Here is a 15,639-nt window from a genome sequence, read left to right on the forward strand (position 1 = left end):
TTCCGTCTCGATCTTTTTCGTTTTTTCTCTTCGTTTGGTCGTGCCGTTCGAACGAGAAAGGAATCTAGAAAAAGACAGAGGGGATCTAATTAGGCCAAAGAAAAGATACACGGGGTGGGGTGGGGATGGAAACGATGAAAAGCAGTGTGGCGTACGAGGAACGATTTGTGCGAGATTGTCGAACACTGCCCTGTTCTTTTAAATCTTCGACACGCATCCATGCTATGTTAAAAAATAAAATAACAAACGAACGTACAAGCAAAAAACGGAATCCCTAAAAAAAGTTGTTCGTGCAACGTATTCAGGTTTTAGAACTCAGTGTAAAAAAGAAGAAAGAAAAAAAAAAGAGAAAACATGACGTTTTATCATGTATAAGATGGTTACAAAGGGAGAAACAAAAACAAACAAAAGAAATGTCATTATAACTAACGAGCAAGTACAAATTATCGAAGGAAAATGATAAAACAAATTACGTCTACGTCTAATTCTTAGGTTCCGTAGTAATGGGGGAATAATGAAAAGAGGGAAATATTTAGCGAGACGCGAGGAATAGAGTAAATTGCACGCGTCCTTTCGGGTTTTAGTGACGGTAGCGCGCAAGGGAAAAAGAAGAAGCAAAAAAGAAACGAACGAATAGAAAAGAAAAAGATGGAAATTATAGGACGAGAGAACAAGTTTTCCAAACATATCTTCGAAACGAGAAGTATACCGTAAATGAGAAATACGATTTTAGATTTAGGTGTCTTCCGAAGATGGAAGTTTTTAAAATAATTACGTATACATTTGTAGAGTTTAAAGAGGGGAGAGGTTTTTCGGCGGCCGGTCAAAGCATAATGTGGAGAGAGAGAGAGAGGGGGGGAGAGAGAGAGAGAGAGAGAGAGAGAGAAAGAGTGAGAGAATGAAAGAAAAATAAAGAAGAAGATGAAACGTTCCTTTCGCGCAAAAGGAGGCGGGATTTACAATGGGCGTCTTTGCTTTCCTAAAATTTCGTTTCGACTCGGGAAAAGCTTAAAGATAATTCGTTAGTGAAAATTATCCTAGTCATTTTGGAAACTTTTTATAATTCTGTGATATATCGAACGCGAAGTATCAAGATGTATTTGGCGCTACAAAATAAAAAGGGGAACAAAGAATTGGGAGGGTTAAAAAAAAAAAGAGAAAAAAAACACGGGGAGGGTTGGAAAACACTATTACGTTCCACATTATGATTGCCGGCGTGTGTGCAAATTGCATATATATTACATAATTGGTTAATTGATATCGGGAAATTCTGTGATGTCCTTCAGTTGGGTATACTAGATCGAGAAATATTAGAGATATATGAAAAAAACAAGAAGTATACGGAATTAGGTCGATGTTCGGTGTTGTGTAAGTTAATATTTGTAAAGGAAAAAAGGAGAAAAGCCGAGACTTTTAATACCGAGAAGATTAAAATCAGATGCTGCCGGGACTCTCGCGATTGTCCAAACGACCGCTGATCCGCTTGGAAGTAAAAAAAGAAAGAAAAGAATTCGTCTGAGGGAAACGGGGGAAGAACTGATAGCGCATCGTTGGAAAATTTGCTGGGAAAACCCGTCTGTAGAAAAAAGTGTCGGGCTTATTGGCTCGGAATTAAGAATCGGTACGATACCAAAGTGGATTTGACTGTTAGTGCGATTATTTTACTTGTTTCTTTTTGTTTTCTGTTTTTAAGCGAGACCAAAGGCTTTTAATCGGGTTTCCCGACGATGCCGCGCGAAATATACCGCGTTCCCTGTGATCAGCTGTCGTCGAGAAATCGAGGGAAACGCAGTGTCTGGGTATTTAACATATCTCTTCAGGGTACTCGACCCACTGTACGCTGACACGGTGTTGAATCGAAAATCTTAAAAATAGAAAAAAAAAAATTACAAAAAAAAAAGAAGAAGAAGTAATAAGTATATCATACACACACAAAATCTATTCCAATGTGCCAACGTCTTCGAACTAAAGAAAAAAAGAAAAAAAAATACAAGGAACTTTAGGTCTTCTACTATTTACACGAGAATCGAGAAAAGGATAGTAGTTAGCCGCGCGTCGCATCTTCTTATCGAGAAACGAATATTACCAACATTATTACTACCACTAATCGTTTTTAGGATTTAAAGCGAATATTATACAAGATACTATCGAAGAACTTTTTCGAACTTTAATGCATGGATTTTCGTCTCGTATGCTATTTAAGGGAAGAAACGTAAGGAGTTCTAAATGGAGAAAAAGAAAAGAGCGGAAGAGTGGGAGAAGAAGACGGTGAAACAGAAAATGAGAGAATGGGTGTGAAAGAAGGAACGAAAGGGTGGGAGAGAAAGAGCGGGTGTGAGAGGTAAGAAAGAAAATATTTTAAACTATCTATTTTTATTTGCATTCTAATATCTCGTGCGTGTAAATATTATATATCGATAAGCAACGTGTACCTCTGACGTGAATTGCAGAGGAAAAGGATATTGTAAATGGTACCGGCATAGGCATTATATCATATTGGCAATGGACTGCGATCGTATGAACTGAACGTTGGAAAGGCTTTGCGTCCCTGCGCGGACGATATGTGGTTATTGTTGTCTCAAGAGAAAAAAACGCTGTTTGTATCATGCACTTCCTTTTTTTCTTGTCGACCGTGAATCGCAATCGACGAAACAAACACAACCGACTTGTCTTCTGCAGAATTTTTATACTGTGTGAACCCTGACTACCGAATAACCAGATTTATTGTAAAGGAAAACTCGTGGAACTTGCACGTGGCGAGTACAAATCAATGTAGTTACGAATCGTTTTACGATTCGTGGCCACGCCAAGTTCGACGAATTTTTCGCAACAACCATACGTAGATTCTAGCTTCCGTTTGAACCGTTAGATCCGTTGAACTTCATACGCAAACGTTAGTAGAGGTTTTTTATGTTAGTTGTCACTCTTTTTCATTTTCGTTTAATCAACGAGTTGTATCGCATCTGAGCCAGCAGCTCAAGTGCTCAAGTTAATTTCCTGGCGCTGTGACGAAATACTTTGATACGAGAATTTACTTTCGAGAAGGCTGATTTTTATAATTTTTAAACGCGGACGTTTTAAATTAAGGAGTGAAATTTATTTTTACTAATTTCCAGACTTTTTTTTGTAATCCCTACCGTTTAGGGAGAAATCGACTGATTAGGCTGTTTTTTTTTCGATTGGTTTAAACTTTTTCTTGATCATGTGATATTGTCTTACCAAAGAGCATCGGGAAATTGTGAAAACTTCTCGGACTTTCGATCGATACCCACCTCGAGCATGTACAATCCGAAGATACGATGAAACTTTATCGATTTTCGATCGATGTTTTCCCTGTCTTTTCGGACAGTCGCAAGATCGTTCTATAAAGTATTTATACATTAGCGAGCTTGCGAATTTTTCCTCTTAAAGAAGGTAAACGATAGTTTCGAGGGTCTGAGATATCGCGTAAGTTCGAGAAAGCGTCGCGACTTATTATTATTCTTGGTACGAAAATTCTTCGGTTTCGGTTGAAAAAGAAACGAAATTTTTGTATGATTTTCAAAAGGGGGATCAAAAACAAAAAAGTGGAACTACGAAGGGAAAAGAAACGAAAAGTATAAAGAAACGCATCTTCGAATCGAAAATTTAAACAAATTGCTTAGGGATGTATGATTATGATGAATTGATAGAAAAAAAAAAGAAGAAATGAGCGAAAAAAATAACGTCGAGCATAGGAGAAAGACTACTTAGATTTATTTTTATTATGTCTTCAAAAAGACTTTAAATATAATATTTATATTGTGCCATAATTAATATTAACAAAACCTTAAGTATAAATTAATTGTTACGAAAGTTTTTAAATTTATCGGAAGGGGAAAATTGCAAAAACATAAAAAAATGAATAAGATGATGAAAAGATATCTCTACTGTCTATCGATAATTAACTGTACGATAGTTATTAAGAAAAGAAGTTACGTCATTTTTAAGTGAATACTGCATTTACAAGAGAAGCTAGGATTAAAGATAACAACGGTTGATCACCTCCGCTCATCATGTAACACTAATACGATTCGTGTAGCGTGCGCCCCTTTTGTCATTCCTATCACGAGAAACATACCGTAACACACACACAAAAAGAAAAAAAAAAAGAAAAAAAAATGCGACAAAGAGAAAAGAAACAGAAAACTAGCGTAAAGAAAAAACTGAATGACTCCCGCCGTTTTTCAGCGTAAGAAATAACGCATCAGTTTGTTCTTGCCAAATTTGCGAAACGCCCCACTCCTTTCGATGCGTGCGACAGAAGCAACCGAGAATCATCGACTGGTTTCTTGGCGATATTTTTCTGGGTCTTATTTATTCATAAGTTTCTTCATCAACCGTCCCGGATGTAAAAGCACGACGAAAGAAACGGGTCGATGATATCATCAGGGCCGACGTCGAGCGAAAAGGGCAATGCGTATGCGAAAGAAATCGCGATGGAAGTAGAACGTGCCGTGTAACGCGATTCGTATCGAAGGAACGAACAGAAATTCTCAACGGTGACGAAGGCGTCGCCTTTATGGATATCAGAAATGCAAAACGATATTCGGTGAGACATAGAATTTTTTCAAAGAAAATACTATCTGCGTTGGTAACTGGGAAAGTCGAGGGAGGTGAGCATTTTCTTCATCGTTGACAACTCTCCTTCTGTTCGTTCCTTCAATGGCGCATACTTTTGCAACTCGGTCTACAACACGCAACACGGAAACGGCATCGAATATCATCGATTCATTTGCTTCTACATATCGTCTCTGTGAGTGTATTCTCATATAGATGCAGATCCTCGTGTCATTTCGATATCATCGGAACCCCACATTTTACCTTCTGTTCCGCGTATTATCACAGAAATTCTGTCTATCGTGTCTTTTTGCCTGTTCAACGTTATCAGTGATGTTTATTATCGGTATGACTACTACGAACATTAAGAAATCAATCGATTACCAGGGATAGTTCAATCATTAGTTAGCTCGCGAAGAGAAGAAGAAGAAAAAAAAAAACGTAAGAACGATGTACGATATATTTGACGAGGAGTCGATGGCACGTTATGTTAACTTTTTATGTACATAAATATATATATGCAGATATGTACGTATACATACATAACACGCATAAAATATTATATAGGCCTATTTTGTAAGGTTTCTCCTTGGTTTTATTTTTATGTTAATCTTTTTTCCGATTTGTTACAGCGATTTTTTTTCGAGAGTGATTGTTTCAACGCGTTAAGGAGAACTTACTGGATACTTATTATTATTATTATTATTATTATTATTAATTATTATCATTATCACAATTATTGCTATTATTATTATATTACTCATTGATTATTGCTATTATTATTATTATTACTCTTGCAATTATTGTAATAATAATTCTTAGCACTAGACTTATTATTTTTATTATTGATTCTGTCGCGGTTACGATCGTTCAGATTTTGTTTCTTTCCTGTTTTTTTTTTTTTTAATGTCGATCGATCGCGATGTGTGCGCGCACCGTGTTGCGTAAGAAACACGGGACAAGCTCTGCGTCGCGTTAAACTTTCAGACCTGTTGCGAATCGCCCACACATCGTGAACACACGTTATCGTTTTCTCGCGCTTTTTCAGTTTCTTTATTGTTTTCATTAGCACTTTTTTTTTTACTTCTTCCTTGTCACGAATCACGAAGCGTCGATGGTTTCCATCCGTTTATAAGGTTAATTTTAGTCCCGTAATTTACAAATACGAAGCATAAATTATTAAGAGATAGACCGGGTCGTCGAGCGCAAAAGGATCCACGTGTTGCGAGCATCTATATAGAGAAAGTGATACTCTATACTATTTTCCTCGATTCGAATCTTCTTTTCGTTTTCCGGAACGAATCACGTGGTCGGCACACTGTGTGTCGCCAAAAGCGAATTTTCGACTCACCGTTCACGATTGGTCATAGTTATTGTGCACTCTCATCGAGATGTATGCCGTATTATTCGTCTTATGCTCGATTTTTAATCTGTCATTTCAACTTCCGTCGTCTTTCACTCGGAGCATGACCTAGAGAAAAAGAAAAACGAACAAAAAACAAAAAAAAAAAAATAAAAAATAGGAGAGAGAAAAACAGTAACGCAGAAAGAAATCTTTATGGAAGGCAAAGTAAAATGAAAGAAAGAAAAAAAAAATGATTCGCGACGTTGTGGAATCTTTCGTGGACAATCACGGCCCGACTATAATTGTAATTGTAAACAAAGTGCAACACGCTGCCTTGCTGAACAGTACAAGTACAAAACGAATACAAATACATAAAACATGTCTTCGATTTAATGGATGGAAATGATTCCGGTAGTTAAGATATCAAAAGTACGAGAGAGAGAAAAAAGAGAAAAAAAATGATTTAAAAAAAAATAAAATGAAGAGGAAGAACAAAGCGTTTTAATCGTAGGGAATGGAAGAGAAAACGAGCCTCCGTTGTAAGCAACGCCGCTGTTCGTCGAGCGTGTAGGAAGAGAGAAATGCGACACGGCGTGCGTTCGTTCAGAAATACCTCAGTTGCCGTGGCCTCAGACATACAAACGCGCATACGCTCGTTTTAACACGCGTCTTACCTTATTATCCGTCGTTATGTCAGTCGCTGAGAGGCTTTCTTGTACATTTTTTACTATTTCCAACATGAACGACACAATCGAAAGCCCAAAGCAGCAGCCCTACAGAAAATTCACTGTAACCCAGCCGAGTGTGTCTTTCCTTTCGTTTCTCGTTTCGTTTCCAACGAGGAAGATGAATGAAAATCAAAGTAGAAAGGAAAGACATCGTTCGTAAGGATATTCGATCGGGCGTCGAACTGTGAGACGCGTAAAAATCGCTAATGGTACGTTAGTTCAAAGCAAGACACGTCACTGCCAAACAAAAAAAAAAAAAAAAAAAAAGAAAGAAAGAGTTTACGCGGGGAGAGCCTCCGTTGAATAGTCGAGACACAAGAGTCACGGAAATGGAAACGTTCCGAGTCTGAGGCCCGGCAATAACAGATTCTCATCTAAGCTACAATAGTTGTTGTACTTACTTGTCTTCTATTTTGTCACTACATTGTCTGGGTATTAATGCGAGCAGGGTGACGCGCGTCGTTCCTCGTTCGATCAGGTCGCTGGTCGATTCACAGATAGAACACGAAGAAATGAAAACTGTCAACGTAACCGTGAAAGAACAACGCGAATATTCACGATCGAAAATCGCGGGAGATTCATCGAGAAAGAATGAAGGAAAGTCGTAGGTGTATGGGAACGTCGCGCGTATACCGCGAGCGCGCAACAGTCGCCGTATTATTATATTTTACAGAATGCAAAGTATAGATATATAAATAAATGAATGAATAAATGAAATATATATATTGTTCCGTTATCGCCGTTATACCATCCGTGTAACATAACATTGCGAATAAATTTGCAGTTTATTAATCGACGAAAAAAAAAAAATAATAAAAAATAATACAATTCTTCAGTGTGCTCCGTAAACGATTAACGAGCTTCTTTTTCCACATATTAATGATATTATAATATATCGCGTAATGCATAAATCTATATATATATATATATAAATGAATAGATATATTATATATATATATAAACGTATTCGATTGAATTCTCCGCCCGGTTGTTTCGCCGTCTGTGGATGCAAACCCCGGGAAACCTTCGTTTCCTGATTATCATTATAACAAATGTACCTCTTGTCTTTCTTGCGTAGAAAAAGAAAAAAAAGATAATGACGAAGGAAGAGAAGGAAGAACGCGACGGGAACGGAAAGGGAAGATGGGGAAAAAAATAGGGAAGAAAATGAAGAAGAGCGAAGACGATGAAGAAACCGATCGATCGGTGATCAATGTGTATTTATCGTACGTAGTATAGTATATATGAAATTTCGGCGGAGGGACGCTTCGCTCGTAAACTGCGCTCCTGTGAATTTTTTCGCTGTAAAACGGGATTATTAACTAGGGGATATTATTTCGAACGCGAGACCGGTTCAACGAACTTGCCGCAATCGAGCATTCCACGTGTGTTGACGACGGACGAGAAACGGAGGATAAACTGAGGCGTTCTAGCTAAAAAACAAAAGAGAAAAAAAAAAAGAAGAAGAATGAATGCAATTATCGATCGGGGGACTAGGCGAAGCCGCGTCTGATCGATCGTGACTCAAATCGAAAAGAAGCGGTGAACGGAGAACAGAGAAAAAGAAATGATATATATAGTTCAATATATACATATATATACAAGAAATTATATATATATATATGGCGGATAATGTCGAAATATTTTCTAATGCGCGTCGCGTCTTTAGGCTATTATTACATTAATTGTAAGACATTGCAATTAATTAATATATGTATGTAAGCGTTCATTCGTATTTTTCGATGCAGTAAACAAAAAAATGGAATTATTATTGTCTTTATTATCATTGATTGATTAATTGATTATTGATTATTATTATTATTATTATCTATTAATTATTATTATTATTATTATTATTAATTATTATTATTATATAAAAATTCAATAATAGTTGTTGGTGTAATATTATGAAATAAATCTTTAACGATAGCAAAAGAGAACCTTAATCACGCTCTAATCTAATTTTTCAGCCACTTCACTCTCCTCACCTTCGTTCCACCTATTACCGCCTGCGAGTTTCGCAAGTACGCAAGTTCGCGTTTTCCTGTCTGCGTAATTTCTTTATTAACGACTTCCGTGAAATATGGGACTCGTAAGAGAAAGAATAACATTTCTGATAGATGATGTTACACTGCCGGTTCTCGATCGGAGCGTAGAAATAGAAAAGCCCACCTCGATAAATCACCGATCAATAAAATTGCACACGATGAGCCGCGCAACCAGTGACGCACATGAGGGGTGCAGCGCGCAGCAGATGCAATTTATCTCCGAGTCCCATAGTGAAATACGTAAAGAACAACGCGCGCTTGGCAATTCTGAAATAGCATTACGTTACGTATCCCGCTCGCGAAAGAACGGAACGGTGATCGAATATAGTCGGAAAGGTAATTAAATATTGTCGAAAAGGGATTAATCTACGAAACAGAGGAAACAATGGAGACTGAATAACGAAATCTAATAGGAAAAATCGATTTCTCCCGATGGCGCATTCCGTACGTGGCGATAAAATATGGAGAAAGAAAAGGACACCGTTGTGCGTGGGAGAAGCGGGTTAGAGGAAAATGAATATTTCATATACACAGGCAGGCAATTGCATCGTTGGTTTTCTCTACCTTGAGGATAGGTCCTTCGTAATTTTCATCATACGTCATGTCACGAATACTAACATACACTGGTGACTGATTAAGTGCAGCTTGTTAATTAAGGGGTACAACGCGATCCCCAGCGGCTCATTTATGGGTCACGTACGCGTGTTTTTCCTCTTTTACACGCTGAGTTCTGTTAATTAAGAAAAGAATTCCTCATTATATTGTCCAGTTAACATTCTTATTACTTTGAAAGACGAGGAGGCTTCGAATTAAGAAAAAAAGAAGAACGAAGAATACGGCGACGTAATGACGCAAAACTGTCATTTTCCTATGCAAAGGGATAGTTTCGATGATCTATAGTATTAGAAAATACGTCAATATATCATTATATTAAGGTATTACATAAGAGCGTATATATTCTTATATTGGAAATTAAAAACTAATTCGATTGGTATATAAAGAAACGTGTGATTCAATTCAAGGAAGATGATCGTGAAACTTTTTAAACATGCTCGTTGTTTTATAAATCGTTCGTTCTGAATTATTCGACATTTTAATAATAAAAATGAAGAATCCGACAACAGTAAAATAAATGACTGTCAAATACATAAACCGAATACAATCATAAACAGTGATAGATATCATAGTAGAGACGAACTACGTAATAGAAACTTCGGTTAAATCAAAACAAAGGACAAAAACGACAGGAACTTTCCAATCAATATGATAGAAGGCTCAGTCGCTCTTCTATCGTCGAACGTATAACAACGTACGATGGTAAACGAGAAACGGATCCCTCGCAAGTCGAAACGAGAATCTAATACGAATAAATCCAAATTGTGCCGTATTCTTTCGTATTTCATTCTGAATCGCGATCGTTCTCTTTCCGAATACTTGCACGATTATTTCCGCAAGCTGTTCGTTATCTCTCAAATATAAATACATATAAAAGAGAAGGAACAAAGTCAATCGAAGGACTGGCCGTTTAAAGCAGTGTCGATAAAGCTTGGTCGTAAAGTTAGCAAGACGGTAAAAATGCTTGATAAATATTTAAAGAAGCGGTTGAGTATTAGCCGACCATGGACTCATCCTCTTAACCGTTTGCGCGCAATTGAAGCGAAAGAATAATTCCAAGGCTGCTCTTAAAGCATCGAACACGGACTTTCCCAAGGAAACGTGGCTTGTATCCTTCAAGAAAAACCTCGCACCATTAAGAAGTGAGCAAAGGGCAAGATATGAACTGTACGAACAGTTATGACACTCTTAGCAACGAGTATCCACATTAGAGAATATAAAACGGAGCACACGCGAGAAACCATGGAAAATCCTTGACAAGTCGGGAAAACAATCGAGGTAACAGGAAGGCGTAGTACATGGTCGGTCGTGGCGGCCTTGGAAATGCGACCTTGGCACTTCTCTGGTCTAGGCGTTCGTAAAGTAGGCGCGGCCCTGGGGTTCGCCGCTATGGCGTCGCGACGAGCGTGCGCGAGGAAGCGTCGAGCTGGTTTCCTCGCTCCACCACAGCTGCTCGGAGACCAGCTAGACGGGACAGCCGGTCAGACGCAACTCAGGCCAGAGCCGCGTCAACGTCCTTCCGTGTACATCTTTCGACGTCCACCCGACGTCCTCTTGTCATCGCGTTTCTTCTCTATATACGTTTCTCTTTTACTCGAATCTTCTTCGTCGTACGTATCGAAGGATCTCTGGAACGTTCCTCGACCAGAATAGATTTTCGTCAGAGTATCTCGCGGGCTGTACACGTAACTTTACCTAGACTAGCGACGAAAGATCAAGACCATCGGTTCGCGGAGAAGAATCGTTCCAGCTGTTCTCAGCTTTTCTGCGTCTCTCGAGGCCGGTCAGGTAGTTTCGTGCGCCCGCGCCTCCTCACTTATGCACGAACGTGCGTAACGGTATACCGAGTAACGAAACATCGGCGGGAAGGTCCAGCAACAACGCGCGACCACCTGTAGTTGTGGCCTCGAGCCACCCCTGACGGCTCTTCGGACGAGCCTCCTCCGTGTCTCCCCCACTCTACAACGGAACTCTCTCTGCGTCCTTGGTGCCCTGCGTAACTCGGAGGCAGGATTCATACCTGGATCTCACGTCGCCGAGGAAACCGACGACGAGCATCGCCATAGCTAACGCCAGCGTTCACACGTATCCCGCACACGCCTGCCAGGATTACCACCAAGATGAAGACGTCATCGTTCTCTCTGCGTGTCATGCGACGGGTAAGTGAATGTTACGCTTTCATTCATCCTTTCTGTGTTTATCGTTCGAGACGGAAACGATCGTGACCGCCAATTCACAGTTGATATCCTGTCAGTTCTTCCAAGGCGTTCTCGAAGGTTCGAATGTTTCGTCACTTTGTCTAGGATTTGGCTAAATTTTCTTTCTGAGTTGAATACGTAAAGGGTAAATAAATAAGTCTAAATAACGTTTCTCTGCCGTGATACACAACAGGGTTGAAATATAAGGGCGGAGTGCACAGAATACAAGGCGGAAGTTTTGGTTACCGGTTCTCGACAGATTCCCATTTTTCGTATCTCTGAACGCGTATGACGTAGTATTATGAGAAATAAAACGTTCACTTTCGCTGAACCTGGTTTCAATCGCGAAATGGTTCGCTGAATCTTCCTGGTGTTTCGTTCGAGTGGGAGTATAGCAGGATAGGTTTTATTCCGTTGGTTTTATTTTCGAAAATACGAAGAGTGTCACGTTGATGAAATAGAGTGGCAGTTACCCGCGTGGATATCCTACCACCATATCGTAAATAATGTACTGGGCAAAAATTCGTGCCAGCATTGTACGCGTGAATTCGGTCGCGCGCAAATCCACCCGAGCTAACTGATTTATACGCCCGTAGCGACATTCCCGTTGCATATTCCATTCGGATGCATATTCAACCGTGATTCGTATTACCGATGCATCGGTATAGTTCGACACGAAACTCGGGACACGAGAATCCCGAAGAATCATCCTTCGAGTTTGTCCTGCAAGCGGATACGAATTGAACGCGACACGAACGGAATTCCAAGATAGGAAATTACTTGTAGCATCTACGCCGTGTCTTACGTAATGTTACTTGGCAATCAATTATCCTTGAAACGTCTGATATTACGAGGAATATTATTTCGAAATAGAAGCGCCCAGCATCGATACTGTGCGTGTTAATTGATGCAGCGAACGCCGCGAAATTGAATTGGTTTTACGTGAAACGCATGGCATAGACTGTATAGAGTCACAGAGTATTATAGAGAAAGGAGAGATGGTTACAGTGATCCACGAAAGTATTTGAATATTCACGATAGAAAACTTTTACGTACATGCTGTACGGTTTTTGCATAATAGGTTTTGAAATTTCATTAGCAGTATAACGAAACACGATGTTGTGATTATGTCGGTTCTAAAATGCATAGAAGCTAGAAAATGTATAGTAGCTACGTCGTCGGCTAAGCTAAACTAAGCTCTTGTAACCTGTACATACGTCTTTAGATTGATTTCAAACTTTATAATGGAATCGCGATAGTCGACTCTGTTATAGTCGCAGCGTTGATGAAATTTCAAAATGTTTATATATAATATGTAAAAGGTTTTTGCAAGCGCTGGAATACTTTCGTTTGCCGTACGTTTTATTGTCGTAAATCGTGAATTCAACCTGTAGAATCCTGCTTTGTTTCGATGTTGAAAGGAAATCTCATCGACATATGGTAGAACTTCATTTATCTGAACAAAATTTTAGTCAATATCCGATTAACTTTTGCTCGTTCGATTCATTTATCCGAGCCTGGTTAACAAAACATTGCAGGTAGTTGGAATAATTGCTGAGCTCCAATTATACAAATTGTTTGTCCCCTAACAAGTTTAGATAAATGGAGCTCTACTGTATCGTGTATCATCAGATGTAACAGTCATTCGGTACAGTCTGTATCACTGTTGTTACAAACGGCGAATATTTTATTGTATAGGAAGTAATCCATTATGGTTCAATGTTGCATTAACGCAATGTTCCATTTATAGTTTTATTCAACCCGTTGCAATTAATTACCAAATCCCGTTTTTTAAAATTGTGACTGTGAAAGATATTTGAAAGATTCGCTTAATATTTTTTTCTTCGCTGTTTCGTGACGCAGATTTCATAATCTTTTAATCAAAACAATTTAAAGAAATTCAAATATTTATATCATTATAACCATTGTTTAGTTCTTAATGGATTAACAAAGAACCGATTGAGAAGTTATCTATGCGATAATTAAGTTAACACTAGAACTACTAAATCTTTTTAAAAAAAATTACTCGCAACGTACAGATATTGTTGATACTATTAATGTTTATGTTTATTGAGACGGAATCATGATTACACAAAAATAAGTCATTTAGTCCTTTTATCATATCGATTCAATTTTAATTAACTATGTAGGATATATTTAGGTATAAGTTGAAGGTAGATAATCGTTATGTGAAAAAATAAAATCACCCATATAACCGAGCAGAATGATTATGCGTAAATGTGACCTAGAAAGTAATACAGAGAAAATATCTGCATAATTAACCCAGCCGAAAGTTAATTCGCGATTCAATTATTTTCCAAGAAATACGTGAAATAAAATGGAACATCTTGGTGAGATTTCTCGGCGGAATTGCACTTGGTAATCCTGTCCCTAAAAGAAGGAAGCTTCGCTTCATTGGATTTAGATCTTTTTCTGAGAAATTCTGTCTCCAGGATAGACAATTAAATTGGAAAACGCAGTAACGTAATACGATGGGAGTAAATTCGACGTGACGGCTCGAAATTCGACTTGTAATAACTTTCTACTGTTGTAATCTTGCTCCCTTTAATAACCACGATCTCGCATCTAGATCCTCAAATCGAGATTGAGATTAAAACGTGATCTCCGTTCAAATGGAAGGTCGTTCGTCGCAACGTCTCTTAGTTAATAATTTTTCCTCTACAGCGCGATAAACCGGAATACTTTTGGCAAATTAGCATTCTTTTGGGTCAAGTCGACAAAAAAGAAAAAATAGAAGAGAAAAACTCGTTTAGCCGATCCCTTTGTTCGTAAGAACGAACGATCGATAACAGAAAGAGGAAGGACGTGTTAAACGTTTCTTTCGTCTTCGATTTCACGAGTTGCGTTTCGTTTGCTTTCCAAAAGCCGAATCCTCGAGCGCCAGTATTATCCAGATATTTTCTACAGAGGACCGTTTTTCCCACCTGACGCATATAAAATACAAAGAGAGTTCACGAACGTCCGCAAAACTTCGTTTCATTTCATCCCGGCCCCTTTGAGTCGTGGTAGAATACAAAGAGCTATTTTCCAGGCATAGTACAAACAATCCAAAATTCAGAGGAACTTCTTCCCCACGAGCCTTTTTCCGCCTGGCTTTTTATAGAAATGCTTAGGAGGCCATATAGCTCGCCGAGCAGTTTCAGTCCATTTGGAAAAATGTCGCCTACGTGAATCGAATCTCAGGGACAATCATGAAATTACTGGCAGAAGTAGATACATTAACGGTCGAAAGTATGTCACGAGTAAATTGCGGATTCATTTGCATATATTAGAAAAAGGTGCAGAAATGCATAGAAAGCGTATATAGTATGCAAAAATATGGGGAACATCCATTGTTTGATAAAAAAATATTTGAGTAAGTCACTGTATATCTGTTGATTTCGTAAGAGAATAATAAATGATGCGTTCGATCCACTGGTGTGCTAATTGGATTATGATGTGATTTAATTACGTAATTTACTTACATTGTTCTTCAACTATATAGTAAATCGATTACCTTGTAATTACGTAAATTACGTTGTAAGTTCAATTGCGATTACGAGTCGTCTTGCAATTTAATCGAATGGTGAAGCTGAATTACGAATTACAATATAATTGAATACGATGTAACTGAATTACTTTGTAATTATAATTCATCGAATAATCCAATTGTAATTCTGTACGACTTTGCTTTGATCATTAGCTTCTCAGAAATTCATATATCTTAGCGATGTTCGCGTATTGTATATCTACAATATATCAATTTATCAATCAACCAAAGTATTCATGTAATTGTGAACAGCAATATGCGCGATTCCATTCCGATATTTTTATTTCTCCATTCCACTTATAACTTATTCCACGAATGCACGTTTACGTTTCCCATGGAAATCGTAGAAAACTGGCATCTCCGAGGAAACGACTATCGCGAAGATTCGATAAAATTCGTTTGCCATCTTTCGTGGTCTTCTGTCTCTAGCGAGACAACAAGAAACTGGTCTTGGAAGTTTTCTCATCTCCTCGTGAAAACAGTATACTCGTCCTTGGTGAGATCTAGCGTTTCTCGTGATCCTTGCTTGTCCCGGTTATGACAGTTCTTCTTCATGCAATTGCCCTGGTACGACTTT

The 15,639-nt window shown here is 38.4% G+C and overlaps 1 protein-coding gene across 4 annotated transcripts in view; it reads left to right on the plus strand.

Moving 5' to 3' along the window:
* The first annotated feature begins 10,789 nt into the window (after window positions 1-10,789).
* Window positions 10,790-15,639, plus strand: part of LOC117237963 (neo-calmodulin-like) — an 84,115-nt gene continuing 79,265 nt past the window's right edge. For 2 of the 4 annotated variants that reach the window (XM_033502430.1, XM_033502428.1), the window contains exon 1: window positions 10,791-11,473. In XM_033502430.1, coding sequence (XP_033358321.1) covers window positions 11,435-11,473 — 39 coding nt within the window. In that variant the 5' untranslated portion in view covers window positions 10,791-11,434. Of the gene's footprint in view, window positions 11,474-15,639 lie in introns of all 4 variants that reach the window. The other 2 variants (XM_033502426.1, XM_033502431.1) reach the window with 2 other exon arrangements.

The sequence above is a fragment of the Bombus vosnesenskii genome, unplaced genomic scaffold (genome assembly GCF_011952255.1).
Source record: "Bombus vosnesenskii isolate JDL3184/JDL3185 unplaced genomic scaffold, Bvos_JDL3184-5_v1.1 scf7180000013417, whole genome shotgun sequence".
NCBI classification, from domain to species: domain Eukaryota; kingdom Metazoa; phylum Arthropoda; class Insecta; order Hymenoptera; family Apidae; genus Bombus; species Bombus vosnesenskii.